A 21,539-nucleotide genomic window follows, 5' to 3' on the forward strand; every position below is an offset into this window, starting at 1 on the left:
ACTAATTTTAATCCAAACATGTAAAGAAATACCCAGTGAATTGCAAACTTAAATTGCAATGCTGGAGGTGCATTTTGTAATAGGTGGAGTTATTACCCCTTGTTTCTTTCATCTGCACACATTACAGTCATGAAATTGAAATGTTTTGTGTGTTTCCAAAAGTAAATACAAAATATATGCATTTTTAAATTTTATTTTAATGCGTGTTTCTCTTAACATATATTACTATTTGGTTGTTTTTATCTCATTTGAATAATTTTGTCAGGAAATCATGAACTATATATTTGTGTTTCATTTTAAAATTATTATAAATAATTAAGCCATGTTCATTTTTTATATGGAATGGTTCTGGATTTACCCTTGCAGCCCTATCAGTGGAATTATTTTGATAAGTCAATAAATTTCTTCATACAGCTTCAGACACTTGAATTTTTAAAGGATTACCTGTATGACAGCAATGGTAAATGGTAACCCCTGTGCACGCAACAGAGGTTTTTTATTATTTATTAAACAAATAAAACCAGCTATTTCTCATTTGATACTCATAAAACTAGCTAGAAACTCATCTGCCAAGTTCATCAGCTAAACAAAAGTGCCCGAACTAATTTCTGAGACTGTCCTTTATTTGACTGAATGCAAGGGTTCAGTGTAGAGGGCAGTCTTTCATTTTTAATGGGAATTCAGAAGTGCATTAAAATAACTCTCTGGATGGAGTTCTCGTTTAACTCTAGTGTTTCCAGTAGGAATACACATTATGATGTAGATTGCTTCTCTTTTCATGTTTGTCAGTCACAGCACATTTGTTCAGTTATATGCTATAGTGATTCCCCCCAAAACATTCCAGCTTCATTAGCAATTATGGGTTGTTTCCAAAGAGCTCGAAGTCCCAAAGTCGATAGTGACCTTACCATCTTACAAAGCAGAAATAATGAAAACCATTTCCTCTCCAAAGTGACGAAATTATAAAAGCAACCCTTTTTCCTTTCTTAAGAGTATGAAACCACGCCTAATGATCTTGGAGATGCCACAAATAACAGTAATCAAATCACTTCCACGGATGTTTCCAACAAAGAGAATGAAGATAGCATCACTGTAAGTATATGTGGTGTTTCCTGATCTATGATTTTTGTGAACTTCCTGGCTATAAAACTCACGAAGCTGCAGACACTGTAACAGGACCCTGAGCTACCAGAACACTATAACTATTAGTGTGTTGTGATCAAAACTCAGAAAAAAAGGGGAAAAAGAAAGAACAATCAGTGCTCCCCACTCATGTCCTCCCCCCATTTTTTTGAAAGAGTGAATCAATTTTCAGTTCAAGTAAAACTGTTATTTTATTTCTTACTTTTCTGAACAACTTAACTGTAATTTTTTTAGCCTAAGACTTTGCATTTAATTTTTAGTTAAGGAGAGCAGCTCTTCATTTACAAAACAAAGACATGCAAGGTAACTTGAAGATTGTTGTTTGAATACCAGTCCTGTAGTCTGCTTCTCCTTAGAGAAAGGATGTGCTGCAACGAACTTTCAAAATCTAATTATATGTTTTTAAAACATGATTTCTTGTAGGTTTTTGTTTTATTGGTATGTAATAGATTTTAGTAAAAGTGACTGAATTGATATAGGCTTCCTCCTTTACTGCCTTGCCTCTCATGCTTTCCTGAACTGAAATGTTGGAAATTGATAGTGGGTTACCAGCCTGGTTGACATTGCAGCCTCCCTCTACCAGTGACTCTGTAAAGCAGCAAGCAGTGGGGTGTGTGCATTCATGAAACAGAGAGCAAACTGTGAGCTGGGACACTGTGCTAAAAACTGGGAGGATCCAAAACAGTCTTGTCTCATCTGATACTGGAGTCGTTGAACTGCTGAGGTGAGAAGGGAGGGATCTGTGGAAATCCGCTGGTCGAAGCCTTTAATCAAAGTGGGGCCAGCATGGATCCTCATGGGTGTGTCCTCTCTGGTTTTGATGTCTCCGGTGATGGAGGCTTCCCAGCCACTCCAGGTAATTTGTACCAGTATTCAACCATCTTCACAGTAAATTTTTTTTCCTATGTGCTTTTGTTACGTGTAACATGCCACTTTTCTTGTAACGTGCCACTCTGCTGGAAGGGAAAGGGGTGATGTATGCTCCCTCCCACCTACCTTGAATGTGTAGGATGTTGAAAAAGGTGTTCTTATAGCTATCTGAATCTCTGCTCCTTGCAGAATAGAAGAAACCTCAACAAGAGTCTGTTTTCTGTACTATTTGATCTGAGTTCCCAGTTGAAATTAATCTCTTTTCCTAACTGGATTAATCTGAATGTATGCTGGATATCTTTGAAGGTAGTTTACAAGTGCAAAACAAGCAGTTCTGTTTGTGTCCTCTTCTTTTTTAGGTGTATGTTGTAGTGGGAATTGCAGCGTTGGTGTGCACTGGCTTAGTAATAACACTCATTATTCTGAAGTTTGGAAGACACTCCAAGTTTGGAATGAAAGGTAAGCGGGGGTTTTTTTTATACCTTCCAGAACTGTTGTGGGTTGTAGGAGCTGATACTATAGGTGGTTGTTCTGGGAGCAGTCAAAATAGCTACATTAAATGCCATCACATTTAATATTTTTTTTAATTCATCAGGTAAGTAAGGGCAGAGGGAGATGAAGACAGAGTGTAGAATTTTGGATGATAAATATTTTTTCTCTTTTGTTCTTATGACAAATCCCATTTCTCTGCCGCCTTCTGCAAATCCCCCTGAGACACTTCCTGGAGTAAAATATTTCTCAAGACAGTGTAGGTAGGAAGAAGACAGGAAATGAAATATTTTTTGCTACAAGTTTGATAATAACAGTTTGATGAGGATCTATACTGTATGTAAGAGGTACAACACAAGACAATACGACAATGTCGCGTTAAGGTGATTCAAGAGGAAACAATGACAAGAGTGGAAGGGGCATTTGCAGTGGATCCTGTCAGATTCTGACAGATGCATTTTCTTGTGCTTCTTGGGGAGTAGCATCTGGAGTGGCGAATACTCACGTCCCTGTGAAAGAGGGAAATCTCAGCCTTTTGTTTATTCATTTATTTATTTATTTTACAGCCAGATGGAGGTATATATAACACAGAGGTACCTGCAACAACTCTGTTACCGTATTATTTTACTGATGTCATCAGTCTGTGACTGCTGATATGAGTGAAATGGTATTAAAAAAAGAGAGAAATTTAAAAAGACCACTGTGTACTAAAGGAGATGAAGTTTTGTTCTTAATATGCGTAGATGAGGGTCTGTGGAGAATGTGGTGACTAATCTGTTAACCTCATGTACTTCCTCTCAACTGTGCTTATGGCATAGTACCACATGGATGTATATTTCGGGAATCCTTATGTGCTCTTGGCAAGTGATCTTTTCAGAGATATCTACTGTATATTTTGTGTTCTTGTGTTCTGTTTAGAGTAGATTTCCTGGAACAAATGAAATTTGAGCACAACAGAAACGTAGTCGGTGCGTATCAGCTTGCTGGGATGGTAACCTTGTCTTTCACCTCCTGATACGATACAGTCTCTGCTCTTTGGGGTAGCATAAGAAGAGGACAGTCATTTTGATATACTCTGCATAACAACACAAAGTCAGCAGGATAGAGCTGCAGTTTTGGTGGAAGGCTAGAAAAAATTTTCTGTGACTGAACAACAGTTCAGTGTAAATTTTACTTGTGTTTGAGGCTTTCTGAATTGCATTTACAGAGCTGAAGTAGATGGAAGCTAACTGAGAGAAACAATGAGAATTGTCTGTTGTTAGTTCTTTAAAGCGGAATACTTGTTAGGTTTTTCCAGATGTGCATTAAATATTTCAATGCTATTGGAGAAACTAGGAAGTAAACTCTACCCTGAGGGAGAATGCACGAAGTTCTGTTTTGTGTGGTAGTGTTAAATTACCTTCCAGGATGCTATTAGTTTTTTAATATCTTAAGATACAGCTCTTCTCACAAAAATAATGCACTTGCCTAATCAGTAAATTTGACCTGAGTAGTTCTTTGTTGCAGAATTGTCCATGTAGATCATATTTTAATAAGGATATATTTTGTGGAAATGACTATATGAAATAATGGAAAGGCAGCAACCTCATATATATTGTTTATTTTTAAATATGACCAGTGATGGTTAGGAAAATCAGTAAAATGAGTTTACAGTTCGGGTACACCCCTTCAAAAATTAATTACAGTCATGGTATGTGTGGTAATAGTGAAATGTCACTGTGAGCTACAAATAACTCTTTAATGTTTCATTAGAAGGGAGTGACTTTCACTTGTCCCTTAAATGGACCTCAGACTTCTCCAAAGTGTGCATTCACACCTCAGCTTCACACTGTGGATTTATCCATAGTCCAAAGTCCCAGAAACTCTCTCTCCCTTTATCATTATCAGTATTATTGAATTGACCTGAGATTAGATTTTTATAGATATGCAATACCCAGACTAATAAGAAAATATTACCTGCTCTGAAAAGCCTGCAGCGTATGTTGAGAATCCATAAACAACATGGTGTGTTCGAACATGAGAAAAATAAGGAAAAGGTGACAAGAAGGGGTTTTTTTGATCATTATTGGTCACCAGAATACATTTAAAATGTGTGTCTTGGAATTTGTGAATAAAAGGATCAGGCCAGCTACCTGAGAACTCATTGAATCATTTGCAATTGAATTTAGTGACAGCAAAATTAATCAAAACAGCATAAAGACAATGTGCTGTAGTGGTAGTTTAATAAACAGTCTTAACAGGGAGGTGGGAAGGAGTGAAATATCCAGATAGCCATGGAAAATATTTATAAAAAAAGATTAAAAGTCCTCTCCAAAATTAATAACTATTTTATATTCATTAGAAGTAACTTCCTGAGTTATATCAAGCAAAAATGCATGAAAGGCTGTGCTTCATTTTTCTGTTACCTTCTGAGAACACAACATGGTCACTTCGGACGCCTTGTCATTAAGCGTCTTCCCACACTTCTTTAGCAAGCAGTTTGGAGAAAAACCCCAAATAGTTACTCAGTAACTGGAGCAGTCAAACTGGCACCAATGGTATTTTACATGCAACCATGTACATGGAAAAAATGTACCACTGAAAATCAGAAAAAGAAATGTGTATATACCCAATCAGCACTGTGTGTGCCATAGGAAATGTGAGGGATGAAATTTTCATCTCATTGAGGTTCTCAGCAGGCATCTGTAGCTTCTGTAAACACCGTTTTACACCTCATGTTTTTAAATGCCAATTGGTCCCATCTTTTACATGGGCATCATCTGCCCACTTCTTAGACTGTGTCCTTGCTGAGTTCTTCTGCACTTAAAGAGCTCGAGCGTAGTTGGAATGTGGGACTGACAGTGATAAGAGTCCCCAGAAAGAGATGTGGAGCAGGCAATTGTGTCTGAGCTGTGCTGCCTCAGAGCTGCCCATACCTAGAAGCACTGGTAATGCTGAGGAGCTGCTCAGCCTGCCACAGAGCTCACATTCCCCGTTGTCTCCTTTTCCTTACCGGACAGAGCAGAAAAGTGTCCACTTTATGTGTTAGGGAGTATCAGGTCCTCTGGGAACTTCTAGTTCTTTGGCAGTACTGATCAATCTCTTATTAAGATCTCTCAAAGAGTTGTATAAAAATTATTTTTTTTCTACTTTTGTCTATTCATTTGGTATATCTAAGGTAAGAGAATAAGTTGGTATATGTTAATTTCACTCAGTTATCTTTCCAAATTGTAGTCATAGAGTATTTTTACAGGTAAGGAGAGCAAGCAAAGCACTCATTCACCACCAGTAACAAAATGTAAACATTTTGTTTGTGATGTTCTGTATTCTGATTGAAGTTGGATTGTCCTGTTTGAAGCAAGCAATTGTTTTAATTCTTGCCTTGCTTCTTTTTAGTCTGTCTTTTAGAGCTAGAGAAGATAGGAGTTTCTGATTATTGACTTTGGGAACAGTATTAGTATAGAACAGATCTTTGATCGGTACTAGAAGAGACTTAAAATAGAGTGAGTAGAAAAAGCTCTCATGTTGTGCCAGACTTCCCAACTTCTGTTGCAGAATTGGTCAGAGTAACTAGTGAAACATAACTCTATTTCGCTGCTTGTGTACATTTTAAACACCTTCTTATACAGAGTCTGTTTGACAACAACTTTGTATGAAAAGCTGCTTTTCATTCCTTGAATCTGGAGATGAGGTTTTTAGACCCTTGCAAGATGCAGCATAAATGGTGAAAGCTTCAGTTAATTTCTTAAATGCATTTGTTAAGACTTGTGAGTTGCTCTTACAAAACACTTTGGCTTGCTTGCTGGGGGATGTGAAAGTGCTCATGGTGGGAATTCAGAGAAAGCTGCCAAGACAGCTCTTACAGTTTGCTGTGTATTTCTGACTCCATCTAACCAGCTTATGAAACTGAAAAATAACAAGGGAGCTGAAGTAGAGAGGACAAGGGAGTGTTTGTGAACTCCCTGAGAGGATTTGTGGAAGAGTAATTCTAGTCCTGTTTTATTCTACTTTCCATGTTGAAAACTCAATATAAGTAATCAAATGGTTGCAAGCATAACCAGCCCAATAGACGGTTTGCAAATGTTAATAAAGCCACTGAGCATGAATGGAAGTATAGAGGAAACCGATGGAAAGTAAATTAGTGGATAAACTTCAGAACACCATCATTCAGTTAAAAGGATGAAAACATTTTTGTTTATTTGAACTGTAGTAAATTTTAGCACAATATGTCTCCATTCCAGTGACAGGGCAGTATCGTTGCTGCTCCTTGCTTGCTAGGGAAGTTGGAAGTGGGTTGTTACAGACAACAGTATTATCACAGCAGCCTTACTGTAGAGATAAATAGAGTTTGTGTAGGTTTTACCAAAATCAGAAAGGGAAGGGAAGCCACTCTTATCCAAAGCAGCACCTTTTGTCTTTTAAGAAGTTAACAAATAGCATTTGACAGAAGTAGAGGAAAATCTTACTTAATCCATATGGGGTTAGAGAAGTTTTCATTTCTGTGTTTGTAGGAAGTTTCTGTCAGTGCTTTGAGCTGTGTGCTGTAGTGCAAAGTGCAAAGGTGAGAGAACAAATAGTCTGAAATTTGCATTATACTTAGGCAGTGCCAGTTATCCTGTCTGTGGGCTTGGGTGTAATGCTTTGAAAGGTGCTTCTCCTTCCTTGAACACTCTCTGATCTACCTACCATGTCTAAATGCAAGCCCTGACTATGAATGTTTCACTCCTTTCAAAATCTTGCAAGTCTGTGCAATTCAGGGTACAGAAATTTGCCTTTCTGTGATTAAGTTATGAGATCGTACAGGTTGATCTAAGAAAGATAACTGTCCCTTTTAGGACACCCCAAAATACTACATTTCCTTCAAGTTCTTGCTAGCTGCTTCTTGTCTTTCTTGAGTGTAAGTTTAAAATTTGGCCTCTCAAGGAGGATGCCGTTCTCTTTTATCAAGCTGATTAAAAGTTAGGAACACACCCATGTGTTTAGCCTGCCAAGGTTGAAACTGCATTTTCTCCTACTTCTTGATAGCTTTTTCTCTCAGGTGATTTCTGTAACTTCTGCACTGAACCCTGAATGTCCTTGAAAACTTTTAAATAAAGGCACTGGTTATTCCAACAGAAGCACACTGATAGTCCAGGAATGTTTTTTATTCTTTGTTTGTCATTCACTATATTCTGTTTGCTTGTAAACTCTTGTTACATTTTGAGTTTTGGCCCAAAAGAAACACACAGGAAGGCAGCTTGGAACTCATCTCATTTGCTGCATATTTCTCAGCTGTCTTACCGTATTTTAGTTTGGCTAAGAAACACTGTACAAAAGCAAGATAAGAGCCTCCTTTCAAAGCAGTATTGTCATTCTGACACAATGATGTGACATAATGACCAAAAGACTTTAACCTTCATTTACCCATATTTACATGACTTCAAATACAGTGCTGTCTAGGTGAAAGTGGAGTACTTTACCATTATGTCAGACACGTAACCATTTATTCAGGCTTTTGCATATTCTTTTGGCTGTATTTTTAGGGCCATCAAGAAACATTTTTCCTATCTTGCTTGTCTGTAAACAAATAGCAAATGGTCATTGCTTTTCTGCTTTAATACATTTTGTTTGACTTCTTGTTGGCAAGGGACTGATTCCAAGCTACTTAAAAAAAAAACCCTGCTTCATTCACATTGGTGGTTGAAAAATTCAGATTTAGGAGAGTGTAGATGACTCTGAGTGGTTTGAAGTACTGATATGGGAAAAGGGAGAGCTGTTCTGTTTATTATTAACTCATGCATCACATGTCTGGCTTAAGCAATTGGCTTGCTTATAGAGTAGGAGAAGGGTGAAATGCCGTTAATATGCTAACACTTTTACTTCTTTTAATTCTGTACCGATTACAAAATAGAAGCTTTTATCTTCTGCAAAAACCTGCAGTTTGACAGGTGTGATCTAATGTTCAAATTGGTCTGCAATAAGCTTCTAGCAGTAATGGCTTCCTGGACAATTTTGCCTTGTTTGACAAATAATTCAGAAGATCAGTTTGTAGCTTGGGAACACACTGTTTGACTTTCCTCAAGTCACTGAAATACTGAACTTTTTGAGTTTTCATTTATACCTATAGAAGTGCTTTTGTGCTGTGTTGTGCCTACCTAAATGCCAATTCTGTGGGTGTCAGTCCTTTAGTGTCTTTAGAACATTCCATTATTTAGTCAATGAGCAGAATATAAAAGAGAGATCAATTCATATGAGTCAGTGTCATAAAATCAGATGTAGAGAAACATGAATGTACTCAAATCTACAGTATTTTTAGTGAGTAGACAATGTAAAGGCAATGATGATATTGCTCATCTGAACCACACACAGCGAGCTGTTTTTATTATTTGACACTGTCATTCTAATCCCTGCAGTCATGGGCAGATCATACAAATTGTCTGTCTTAGGTGCACCATTTTTTAATGGGGGCAGTAATATTACTTTACTACATGAACATTTGGAAGATGGAGTTGTTAATACTTTTAAGTACCTTACTTTGAAGAAGCAAATTTTTATTAAGTACTTTTAAAGAATGAAAGTTTGTATTAACTGATCCATGAAAGTAATTTTGCATAAAGGATTTTACAAAGACCTTAAGATATTTAAGCCACCATTCTCTTGTGTTCCAGTAAATAAAAGAGCATTGTTTCTTAAAGCATTGTACTGGGTCCATGTCACCCTATCAAAACATACTATTGGGCATTTTTAGAGTTCCATTGTTATAATTTGTATAAAATTTGGTCTCTAGGTCTCAGATGTCTGTTTTGGTCTGCTACTGTTTTTCCTGAGTCCAAACCGAAGGGCAAGATACAAGAGAGGAATGTAGCTCTGTTTCTGTAATAGGAACAAGCAATGGATGACATGCCTCATCTATGAAAAAGGATTTATGAAGTGTTGTAGTTTGACTCGTCCAACCTCCCTCTGGGGCTGGAAATGGTTAATCCCAAGTGAGTTTCTGATGCAGAGCCAATAGAAAGCTGCAGTACACCCCTGTGAAATTACCATATTTCATAGGCTGGAAGAGAAGGCTTGTTGGCCTAGTTGGAAATTAGAAGCAGGAGACAGCAGAGGGGCCGGTGGGCCCCTCCATGGGGGGCCAGGCCCCTCTTCCCCCTGACCGGGCCTAAGGGGTGGCCTGGCGTGGCATTGGAGCGGCTGGGGCTGAGCTGGGCCCCTGGCCAGAATATGCAGCAGCCAGAGAGCAAGAGAGAAACTCACCAGGAGTTTCCCAGATGGCCTTGCTGCCTTCCCTCCCTGAGGGGGTGGGGTGGTGAGGCTGGCTGGGCCCTGCGGCAGCCAGGGAGGGGACCTGCAGTGCCAGCAGCAGCAGCAAAACACGGCAGGGAGTGGAGCAGGCCTGGAGTGGCCCAGACGGTGCCAGCGGCCGTCTGGAGCCTGCCGGAGAGACAAGGAACCGTCCAGCTGGGAGAGAACTTGCAATGGAGCGAGCCTCTGCAGACCCACAGCAGCAGCAGCAATTACACAGACCGAAGCAGTAAGAGAGAGACGGGCAGAGGGAGACCGGAGATGCCCTGTGTGAGGTTTGGACCAGGGCAGCTGAAACGAAGGAGGTGGGGGATAGCCCCCCCCACGTTGCAACCAAGCTGATGCCTACAACCAAGACAGAGCAGAAAAAGTCTGCTGGCATATTTGCAGGGTAAGAACTGAACCAAAAACCCCCAAAACGTTCTGACCCGGGGAGCTTGATGCCCAGGGACAGGGACTTCCATGGTACAGAGAACAAAGACTTTAAGCTTTAACTTCCTACCCTCCATGGTATGACCATTGGTGAGGTGAGTTTTGTCGCTGCTCGCAGTCCATGGGTGAGACTCCTGATTTGGAATTGAGGGGCCAAGTAGGGGTGAGAAACCCCCCACATTCTAATGAAGAGAAAGAGAGATTTTCCAGCTGTGACAAATCGGAACTGCTGCCTTAAAAAGGAGAGACTGTGCTGCCCTTAAAGTGAAAAAGACTTCTTTCCTTCTGGACTTTATGGAGGGAAAGGAGGATGGTCTATGTAAATATATTGTTTTACCGTAGGAGAGATAGGATTGTTGTATAGATATATTGTTCTATAATATTTATTGTGTTAGTAATAAATTTTAATATAATTCCCCGATGCTGAGTTGTGCCTGTCTGAAAACTTCTCTCACATTGGAGCAAATTGTGGGTGCTTGAAAATTGACTTTTTGGGGGCTAAAACCACCACATTTTTGGTGGAGAATGTGGGCATCGATCCCACTACCTCTCGCTACCCTCGGGCTTGGGGCCCCTAGGCCACTCTCTCTCCTCGTGATCTCTAATTCCATCTACCCCAACAACTTCTCTTCCGGCCTATTAAATATGGAATTTCACAGAGGTATTATTAAGTTTTTGATTGGCTCTGCATCGGAAGTGCCACTCTGGAATTAACCATTTCCAGCCCCAGGGGAACTGAGCGAGTCAAACCACGACATGACGACAGCTCAAATTTGAAACTGGAGAATTTTTAGTGAAGTAATGGTGCATTTTACTCTGATTTCCTTTGGTTGCAAGATTTAAACTCAGTTGTAACAATTGAGGCAGAAAAGAGGTTTTTAACTTGCTGAGAGCTTTTCACGATGCAAACTACTACACTGATATTATTAACACTAATATTATTAACAAAGGAAAATTATCTGAGGCCTCAAGTCTCTTTCTAGTAAAAATATATGGAAAGAAGTGTAAACAAGTACTTGTATTTCACTCCCCCTCCCCCAAAACAATATACAAACAGGCGATGAGATGGAGTACGCATGTATGATGTGCCTGAAGTGAAATGGAGAACTGGGGAGATGCTGACTAGAGAACAGCTTAGAGACAAAATGGAAAGAGACTGAAAAGAAGACTATAAATGTATTCAGTAGAAATAAGGAAAACTGAAAATCATGGTTGCCGGGACTCCACCTTGGTATGGGCTTAGGCACACAGAAATAGCAGAGCTCCTAGATCAATGTAGTGACATATGAGAAGAATCAGTCTTAAAGGTGTAAACTGCAGAAACCCAACCCCGTGTTTAGTCTACATCCACAGTTGCTTTATAACTCTTTTTTTTACAGAGCCCAGAGTTTCTCCCTTAGTTTTTTATGTGCAAAGGTTGAACGCTCACCTGTTTTTATATGAACTTTTGCCCATAATGCAGGTCACACTGTTTTGGGAATGCATTACTTTGTGAGGGCAAATTGTGGCTTAGTCCATGGAGAATTTTAGAGAAAAACAAGATTGGATGTAGGAGGAAATAGGAGAATGAGAGAAATGAGAGGTGGGGGAGAAGGTGGATCATCATAATGATATGCTTACCTGTAATGAGAATGAAGAAGTAATCAGATGTGGGGACCAAATAGAAAGAATGAAAAGGACTAAAGAATAGCAAAGCTAGCCTATGTTAAAGAATAGTTATAGCCAGCCTCTATCTGTCTATCTATCTACCTACCTACCTATTTTTGAGTGACCCCAGTTCTCCAATGATTTAAGCATCATTTACTATGAAGTACATATATGCTTGGTTTTGATCACCATTTGAGGAAATGTTGAGGGTAGGCATGCTAGAAAACTGGATGCTAAAAAACAAGCAGTTCTTAAACAATATAGGTGGTGACATGGATAGTAGATTGAAGGTATTGCTGGTAGAGATGAGGTCCCTTGTGAAATCTCTAGCTAGGAAAAAGGCTTATACGGAAATGACTGACAGCAGAGGCTTCTCCTGGAGGCTTGTACTGACTTGCTACAGAACCCAACAGGTGAGCACTCTGAGAGTGCCTAGTGCAACACTGTTCAAAGCAGGGTAAGCTGCTGTGGCCAGCTAGAATTGAATATCTCCGAGGGTGGAGGCTCCAAAACCTCTCTAGGCAATGTGTGCCAGTGTTCAATCACCTTGAGTACATTTTTTCCCCCCCTTATGTTTAATGAAATTTCCTCTATTTCAGTCTGTACCCATTACTGCTTGTCCTGTCACTGAACGTGTTGACTCACACTGCAGAGGAACACAAAAAATGGGTACATGAAGTTGGCATGTGGACAAAAGACACTTTCAGAGCTCTTCCGTATTGTCTTCGGATACTGGCTTAATTGCGAAGACAAGGAAATACTGAAAAGTATGCTGCATACTATGTACAGAACAGTGACTTCTTTTACAGGGAAATTATTTGGCTCAGGTATGTGAGTCTCAGTTGGATAACACTACTGGGAATTACAAGTACATGTTGCTTAGGGCTTTGCTTCACTTCTCTTATGATAACTCTCAGAGTTTATGAGAGTTTCATTCCATTTGTGTTCCTCAGCTTTCGAAGACTGCTGTAGGATTCCTCTTCTTATTGATTTGCATTGATTTCTATAAATGGCTCTGAAGTTTGAACCTTTTTCCTTCGTTTTCCTCCTTTTTTTCTTCTCTGAGCTTGGGACAAACCCTTTGCTTGCAATAGTAGGTAATACAGTTACACTGCATCGTAAAGTTCTCATTTTAAATGCCTGACCATGTTAGCTACTTATCAACTGTGTTAACAGATGCCAAGATATTAGTACACTTGAAGTACTCTTTTTTTGCCTTATTCCTGTAAAAGTGTTCAGTATGGAACTTCGCACAACAGGGGAAGATTCACCATGGCCTCAGAGCCTGGCTGGCACAGAACACTATAGTCTAGCTCCTCAGCTGTTGCTATTCTGCTTCCTGCAGTGGAGCCATGTCTTTTTAAGTAGTATGTATGGAATCACAAAACAAATTGAAGACTTGTTAAAATATGTTCCAGGCAAATGTGTGCGTCTAAAGAAGCCCCACAAACAAAAACTGCTCAGATATTGAATATGATTTTCAAAGTTTTCTGATGCTTATTTGAATTTTCCAAAAGTCAGACAAACTTTTTATTCTTTGTTGCTTGATTTTGTGAAAACACAGAAGAGTAACCTTTTATCAATAGCTTCCTTTAATGCATCTGAAAATTCCTTTGTTTTGTTTGTACAGTCTCATGACATTACACTCTTTGGGTCTGAATATTTGGAGAAAGCATCAATAATAAATTTTTTTTTTTGCTGGGTTCACAGTATCTTTTCTGTCAGAATGAACAAGAAGTGCTGTAAAGCCATTCTTGTAGCAATGCTGTTGCAGCTTAGGAAAAAATGAGGAAGTACGAAAGTTCAGAGGAATTAAGAAAAATTAAGACAAAAGATAGCCAAGCTGCTTGAATATCTAGTAAAGGGAACACTTCAGGTTTTATTTAAATTCTGGGCAAAAGTTCAAATAAAATTTTATTATTTGAATTCATAGGCCCTTTTTATTTCTCTTTTTCAGACGCACCCCCTGATGCATGTTTAGTATCTCCCAGGACATCTATAACCTGGGATCAGCTTTGTATATTAGCTGTTAATTCACTGCAGTCAGTGAATTCCCCAAAGTTTTTTTTTTGTGGGTAGCTGAACACACCTTTTCGAAGTGACTCATAGCTGTTCTCAATTAACCTTTTCCTGGAGATACTGTACCACCCCAATGCTTCCTTTCTAGTGCAATATGAGTATGCCTCTCTGCCTCACACTGGCCAGTGTTTTAGCCTTTCACATTTATTTACTTAAAACATTAGGGCTATACTCAGTCCTCAGGCTGGACGATAATCCAGTGTAAGGATCAGAATAGTGTATTATATATAATGACTTTTTTCCCTATAAATGAATGATGACTGAAATAGGAATGGTCTTCTCTGTTTTGAAGGAGCTTTTTGTGCTGCCCTCAAAGTCCATTTTCTTCTGACACCTGTTCTGTATCCTACACAAAAATCAAAATTGCCTTTTTAAGCAAGAGTCTTTCATTCTCTCTGTTTTGTCCTCTACCCTGTTTTGTCCCATTTATTGCTGTTCACTTTGCCATTAGGAGAAACCAGGAAGAATTGATGCCATTTCTAGTATGGAAATGAGAAACCAGAAACCACAAAGAAAAATGAGATCTGTCTTTGAAAATTTAAAAAAAGAAAATAAATTAAAGAGGGGTTGAGAATCTTTCTGCTTTGCTCTGTTTGATTTTTTGGAGCTTCTTGAAAAAGAGGTTTGGGAGGGAGCAATATAATAGGATTTTTTATAATGAAGTAAAATGGGCAAACTATTTGGTAACTATTATTTAGCCTAGATCAGTTTTATTCTTAGCATTAAAGGTTAATCCCAGTGTATCTTCAACTGCCTGGCATAGCTGAGTACCCTGGAGCACAAAGAGGAGTAATGTAAACAGGCAAGAAGTATTCATAAAAAGTTCTTCACCTTTTGCTGCTAGATGACAAAGCATTTTGTGTGACTGAAAGAGGGTACGTTTAGGTTAGATATTAGGAAGAAATTCTTTACTGTGAAAGTGGTGAAGCACTGGAACAGTTGTCCAGAGAAGTTGTGGATGCCCCATCCCTGGAAGTATTCAAGGCCAGTCTGTATGGGTCTTTGAGCAACCTAGTGGAGGGTGTCCCTGCCCTGCAAAGGGGTTGAAACTAGGTGGTCTTTAAGATCCTTTCCAGCCCAAACCATTCTCTTGATTCTCTTTGTCACAAAGTTTCGCTTCTTCCTGGTACTTTGGCCAGCCAGTCACAACTGTGGTCCTCCTCCCTCTACACTTGCCTACTCCAAATATTGATGGTATGAAAATAGAGAGCTGGCATGTCTGGGAACTCAGATCTTTTCCCTCATACCCATTTTGGATTTTAAATGCATCATTCTTGTGAAGTAAGAAGAAGATGGCTTACAGTTGTGGCACAATTTAGTCCCTGCCACAACTCTTCGGCAGAGCATATGTGGAAGCAACTGCAGCTGGAGGAGTTCATTCATAACCCTTGTGAGGAGTGCCTGTGTTCCTGGATTTGCCTCCACAGTTGACAGGGCCAGCCCCAACATGGGGCAGGACAGATTTTAACTTTGGTTCTGGTTAGAAGATGTTGTGAGTAATTCAAACTGGTAGAAAAACATTCCTTAAAAATCAGTGAATTGAGTTACCATGACACTTCATTTCCTGTGGAAACTCTCAGGCACAGGAGCTGGTGCCCACAGATGAATTATTTGTTACTGAAGGTGTTCCAAAAGAGATTTGTGGCCTAATCGCTCTGTTTGTTTCCTCTTGCTGGAACAGGCAGCAGAAGAAATATACTTTGTAGAAACATGCCTTTTTGCACAATAGTGTCTAAACTAGAATCTGCTGATATCCTTTTTTTTTTTGAGGGCCGTTGTAGTGTTCTCTCACACAAACTGTGCTGTTATGTGTCCTTCTCCTGTGGCAAGTGGGGTTATGTACTACAAGCAGTCCATATCTTGGGTCTTCAGCTGCTCTGATGCAGTTGTGCATGTGTTGAATGTCTCTCATGCTCTAGCTGCTTGAAAGTCAAGTTAAAACAGGTCAAATCATGTGTTTGTGTCTACCACAAATTAAATATTTCTGCCCATGGCCATCCTCTTGGAGGTCTCCTGTAAGTGCTCACAGCCTTCAGTCACTTAAGAGAGCAGAGCCTCCCCTGCTAAATTTCTCTCTTTTTATGCTTTTGAGTGCTAGTTTACCAGCTAGGCAAGTAATGTAGCTGCTTTTCATTGTTCCTGGAGCTTCTGCATTGCAGCTGCTCTTGCAATGGCCTCTCCCAGCATGTTCCAAACATTAATGCGGACTATTCTGCTGCCATCAGAAGTAGTCATGCAACCTGCCAGTGGCACAGTAAAACTCAGGTGCCTTAGGAGTGCAGGCTGTGAGTCAGGTGGATGGCACAGGGCCTGTTCCCTGCCCAGCGGCTCTCAGTTTGAACGATACAGCTATTAAGCACAAAGTCATCACCTCAGGCACATGAAATCTTTGTGGTGTGGTGTGGCAAAGGTGTTCTGGTATGCACTTGCTCTGTGCTAACATGATCCCTCAGGCAAATGCTTTTGACTTGTGTCAGAGGCAGGGCAATAGATGTTTCATTTGGTTGGACCAGCATGGCTGTTCTTGCATTCTGTGCTGCACAGAGGAAGGCTGACGAGGGAGAGAAGCTTTCTTTTCTGTCTATTAAGCACCCTGTTGTTTTGGTAAAAAAGGGTATAAAATAAGTACACATGGCTTTATTTTAGAAAAGTAATAGTTTGGAATGCCATATAGGTGGTTTAAAGTGCAATTTCCTAGCAATCTAGCAGGAAGGCAGAGGAACCAGAGGAAACATTCTTTTTACTCCTTGGCAGAGCAGGCTATACCTGTGTCTTGGACATGGCATATTCTACAGGTCATATGGCATGCACAAGAGAAGGATGATAGCGAACCAGCAGAGAAACTGAGGAGATTTTATGCTTTCAGGCTGTTGGACCGTACTGTCCTGAGGCCATAGAGAGACTTGGATAATTTGAACACCAGCTTTTCCTTTTGATGTGTTCAGACAGTTTCTCAGGTCAGAGTCTATGTGTTCCTGCAGAGACTGGAAGTGTCTATCCAGTTACATGGCTCAGGCTGGAGTGTGCCAAATTTGAAGAGGGAGAAGTTGATATTCCAGGGAGAAGGATGAGACTGTCTTTTTCTGCCATCCTGCAGGTGTTGCCTGTGGCAGCTCTGGGCTGACAGTCTTGCCCTCATGGTGCTAAAGGAAGACTCATACTTTGTGTTTACAGTCTCTATGCAATTGACTGTGACCCATCTGTGTTCTTTTAAAAATGTTCATGCTGCAGTAGACATTCACTATTAATCACAATGAGATCACCTAGAGTTTAAGTGCTTAGGTACTGCAGTGATGGTAATTATCACAAACTTTAATTTGCTCCCAGCAGTCAGGACAACATTTTTGCTAAGTAGAAGCTGTACTTCTACAAGCAAGTGCTTTGATTGATTGAAGTATAAAGCTAGGCACCATTCTCACTGACCACCACCTGTAGTAAAAGGATGTTCATTTGAGCTGTTATGTATATCAGCTGACACTGGAACAGTGATCTCTACCACTGAGCTTTCATACTCTGTGCACACTAAATTCCTGTCATTTATTACTTACCTTCTAAGTACAAGGCATAGAGCTTCTGAGAGTTTCCTAGTGCCTCTTCCAGCTGTCCTAAGTTTCAAGTTTACTCAAATTTTAATTAAATACTTCAGAGTTAGCTGGTTAGGCACTCTGTCTTTTTCCAGTTCCTTCCATTGTAGCTGGCTAGTGATAACCTTTCTCTGTTAAAATCCTGAAAATACAATCAAGCCTGTGAGCAATATTATGGAAATGCTTTAATTGAAATGTTTTCGTTCAGTTCCACAACTTGCTTACCAGTTTGTTTTGCTTCAATATGAGGTGGAAAAAAAAAAGAACCTCAGCTACAGTGTCAGCTTCAGAATTCAGTGTCTATTACTGTTACTTAGTCAAAGAGTTGGCTTGATGTTTAAAACTGAAGGAGTACCCTTGCTAAGTGCAGGGATTTTTGAAAGGGGAGAAGGAACTGGGCTGATAGAATGCATCACTGGTATCTAAAGATGTTGGTATGGTGATGGCATCCTCCATAAAATACAACAAAAAGGTCAGTGAGCCAGACTTTTTTTCTACACAATGGCCCCTTTATACTATCCTGCCAGTAAATGAATGTAGATGGGAATCAGACTCATTTAGATTGATGGGTGTTAGCATTTCTTTGGGGAGAGAAGTGCAGCAGGCAGAGGTACTGCGGTTGGCTGTGTCAGCTTCTGTGTGCATCTGGGAAAATAACATGGGAAACTAAATCTTCCCAGAGAATAGGTGGAACTTAATCTTGGCCTTTAGCTCCTCAATTAACCTTGGCACTGTAACACACTGGATTCTGGATGAGTGAGGCATCTTAGACAGCTCCTTAACCAGGGGATGAAATATCAGTGTTTTGCTATATTACTGCTTCCAGACAACATGGCAGGACTTAAAAAAAAGGTAACAGAAAAGAAACCCAGCTTATAAGGTCACTTCTGAATCTACTCTGGACAAGGTATGAACCAGGACCAGTTCTTCTATGTCTTAGCTTCTTCTGTGTCTTAGCTTCTTCTATGTTATGGAGGAGGGAGTTTAAGAAATATCAGAGGGTGCTCTTAGCTGCACTACAGATGCAGTCGACTGCATTGGCTGGTGTGTGTGTAAAGCACAAAAGGTACAGCAAAAAGTATTTTGCTGGTGCCAGTGAGAAAACTGTGTGTGTCTAGTGGTAGACACAAACACAGGTTATAGACTGAAGTGATTAATCCTTTTTACACAGACCGAAGGGTTCATGTACATTCATGTTTGTGGTCACATATGCTTGCACATTCTTGGTTTTGTGTATAGCCTCTCAGCTATAGTCAGATAAATATCTTTGAAACGTGAATCAAAATAGTTTTCTGCTTTCTTTAGCGTAACTTTTATGGTATTTGAATGGTTTTATTTGTCCAATGTAGTCATAGTTTAGTCACTTAACCAAATTCATCAATTTTTTAAATACTGCATGGCTTCATTGCTTATGATTCACCTTTTGGAATGTGATTGTAGTTCTGGCACATTTCTCTTGTTTCATTTCACTAAAAGGGTTTGCTAATAATGCAAAATAGGTCTAAAAGATGATAGATCTAGGATGGAAAAACATGAAAAGCAAATTTTACGTGATTTTGCATGATTCCTGCAGTCAGAGTCAACAGATTCAGTTTTCCTTTTCTGTAATACAGTGCTTTCTAGTTCTTTGTGTAGAGTTTCATCTGTCTTCAACAGTACAACGCTTGCTTGGAGATTCCGTGTGTTAGCATCACCTTGACTGCTACTTTGTGAAGAAAATTACATTTTCTCCTTTGTTTTGAAACTGATTGTAAGGGATTCAAGGATTGTTTTGTAAGGAAATGTAGTGTGTGGCAGTTTGGATTGTACAAATAGCTCTGAACCATGAGTCATGCAAAACTAAGCACAGGTAGTGAATGATAGGTTATATAAAACTAATAGAAAATAACTGCCGTGGGTTGGGACTACACTGAGCAAGATTTTGGGTACGTACAGGGATACTGCAGTCAGAAGACTAGTAGTCCAAGAACAAGAGCAGGTGAACCTCCTGCAACTCATTCAGTGAGCACAGTGAGAAATATAGTAATAGTTTGAGAGACAGATGAGATTACTTTTTCAAAAAAAAAAAAAGAAAAAAGACAAGCTGGTTGTTAGAGAAGTTGGGTTAACTGAGAAATGATGGAGAGAGTGACAGAGAAGTGAAAAAAGAGGTAAGGAAAACGAGAAGAGGACAACTTCAGCTCCAAGTGAGAAGACCAGAAAAGGTAAGCAGGTGGGGAATTTCTTAAATTGTGATGGGGAAAAAGGAAACAGTTGTTGTGAAACTAAGAGAAAGCAAGCCAAAGAAGGCTAAAAAAATCACACCTTTTCCCAGTTTTGTACTGGAAGGATTGTTTGTATTCTGAGTAGGAAGAGAAGAGCGGGAAGGTATTAACATGAGAACCCGAAGTTGTATAGGAGTTGCTGGGATTGAAGATGCATAGTTAATTGTGATGAGGAAGGTGGGACTAAAATCTGGCAGTTGGAAGAATGACAGAAACAGGGGTAGTGTGATTTCTTGTCTATCTGGGGAAGGTCCCAACCTGACTTTGAAAGCATGGTCTCTGATATCCTAGAGAGAAGCAAAAAAATCAGTGAGAAAGTGATTGAAGAAAGGAATGAAAGCAAGAGAAAAAGCCTTGAGGGGAGAGGACTGAAAGCTGTGGAGAATGTCAGCTCTGATGATCTCTAAGTGAGAGATAGGCCAGATGATGTATCCCAGAAAAACAATGTAAGAGTTTGTTCTAGATGAGGCCAGTATTGGGAATGCAACCTTTACAAGTATTTTGCAAATGTTACCAGACTTAGTCTAATCACCATAACTGGGGCCAGGAGCTGCCCTGAGCTCAGAACAGCAGAGTGAAAGCTTGGGAAGCTGGCTTTTCTCTTGCCTCTAATTGCTGCCAACATGAAATTAAGCTCTTACAGTCAGTGGAACTGTATGGTTGTTAGGCTCGTTTGCTAGTGTGGAATTTGATACTAGAAGGTATGTATGTTTCAAAGTAATATTATGGGACCAGAGGAAGAAATCTGTGCTTCTCTTGTGAGTGATGTCTTGATGCTTAGTTGTTAACAGTGTTCTGCTGTCACCTGTTTTTTATGGTGTCCCTCACTGAACCTGCATATTCATGAATTCCAGTGCATCTTTTTAAGAAAACCAAACAAAAAAAAAATAGATATTTAAACTTCCACTTGGGATGCACCAAGGCCAGACTAATGGCACCCAAAATCAGACAGGCAGAGCCAAAAATGTGCTTCTTGTGCCACAGCCGCTATAGAATCAAACAGGTAGGAAGAGAAAGTTTATTCTGCAAAGCTCTGTACAGTGGCATTTAGCCTGGCCTCTAGCCAGGACAGTTCTGTTGACAGAGGTTTACTTAATCTGTCCTGTGCTATTCACATGTGGTCACAAGATTGGATGTGAACACATCAAGGAATACAGTAACAAATGCAAGCAGTAGTCAGACTTTCTCTGAATATTTCAATGAATACAGTGAATTTCAGTGTGTACAATATATATGCAGTTAAAATAATGAATGCAAAAGAAATGAGGCCTCTCCCACCCACCATGTGCAAATCATTGTGCATGCCGAAACAGATGATTAAAAATGTGGATCAGCTGTGTAAAATTAGAAGGACGGCTAGTGCTGTTGTTGTGTTGGGTGCTATAGGGTTCAGCCATCAGTGAGAGCAAACCTTTTTGCCCCAGCCTGTACTATTGCTTTTTCAGCACCACAAACACCACTGATGGAAATAGGAGCTACCAGTCAGTGCAGAATCAGCATTGTGATAGACTCCACAGATAGCAGCATGCATGGAAGAGGAGCTTTTTGCCCTTGGCCTGGAAATTACAGGTTTATGCATAGGATTATATGCAGCTTATTTTTTTGCTCATCATTACACCTTTCTGATGTTAGGTGGCTATAGTAGTTAAAGATGGTAAACTTTTTTTATAGAGTTGTGTTCCACTGTCTTTTTCTTGATGTTGTATAAAGTTTATGTAAGAGCCATGGGGCTGAACACAACCATGCAATCATAGTGAATGTTTGTAAA

General features: G+C 39.7%; 1 protein-coding gene across 3 annotated transcripts in view; it reads left to right on the top strand.

Annotated features, from left to right (window-relative positions):
• Positions 1-21,539, top strand: part of NTRK2 (neurotrophic receptor tyrosine kinase 2) — a 203,468-nt gene that overhangs the window by 55,387 nt on the left and 126,542 nt on the right. For all 3 annotated transcript variants that reach the window (XM_018080932.3, XM_008934200.4, XM_018080933.3), the window contains 2 exons: positions 992-1,092; positions 2,373-2,472. In XM_018080932.3, coding sequence (XP_017936421.1) covers positions 992-1,092; positions 2,373-2,472 — 201 coding nt within the window. The remainder of the gene's footprint in view (positions 1-991; positions 1,093-2,372; positions 2,473-21,539) is intronic.

This window comes from Manacus vitellinus, unplaced genomic scaffold, assembly GCF_001715985.3.
Source record: "Manacus vitellinus isolate BGI_N305 unplaced genomic scaffold, ASM171598v3 scaffold_50_pilon, whole genome shotgun sequence".
In the NCBI taxonomy this organism is placed as follows: domain Eukaryota; kingdom Metazoa; phylum Chordata; class Aves; order Passeriformes; family Pipridae; genus Manacus; species Manacus vitellinus.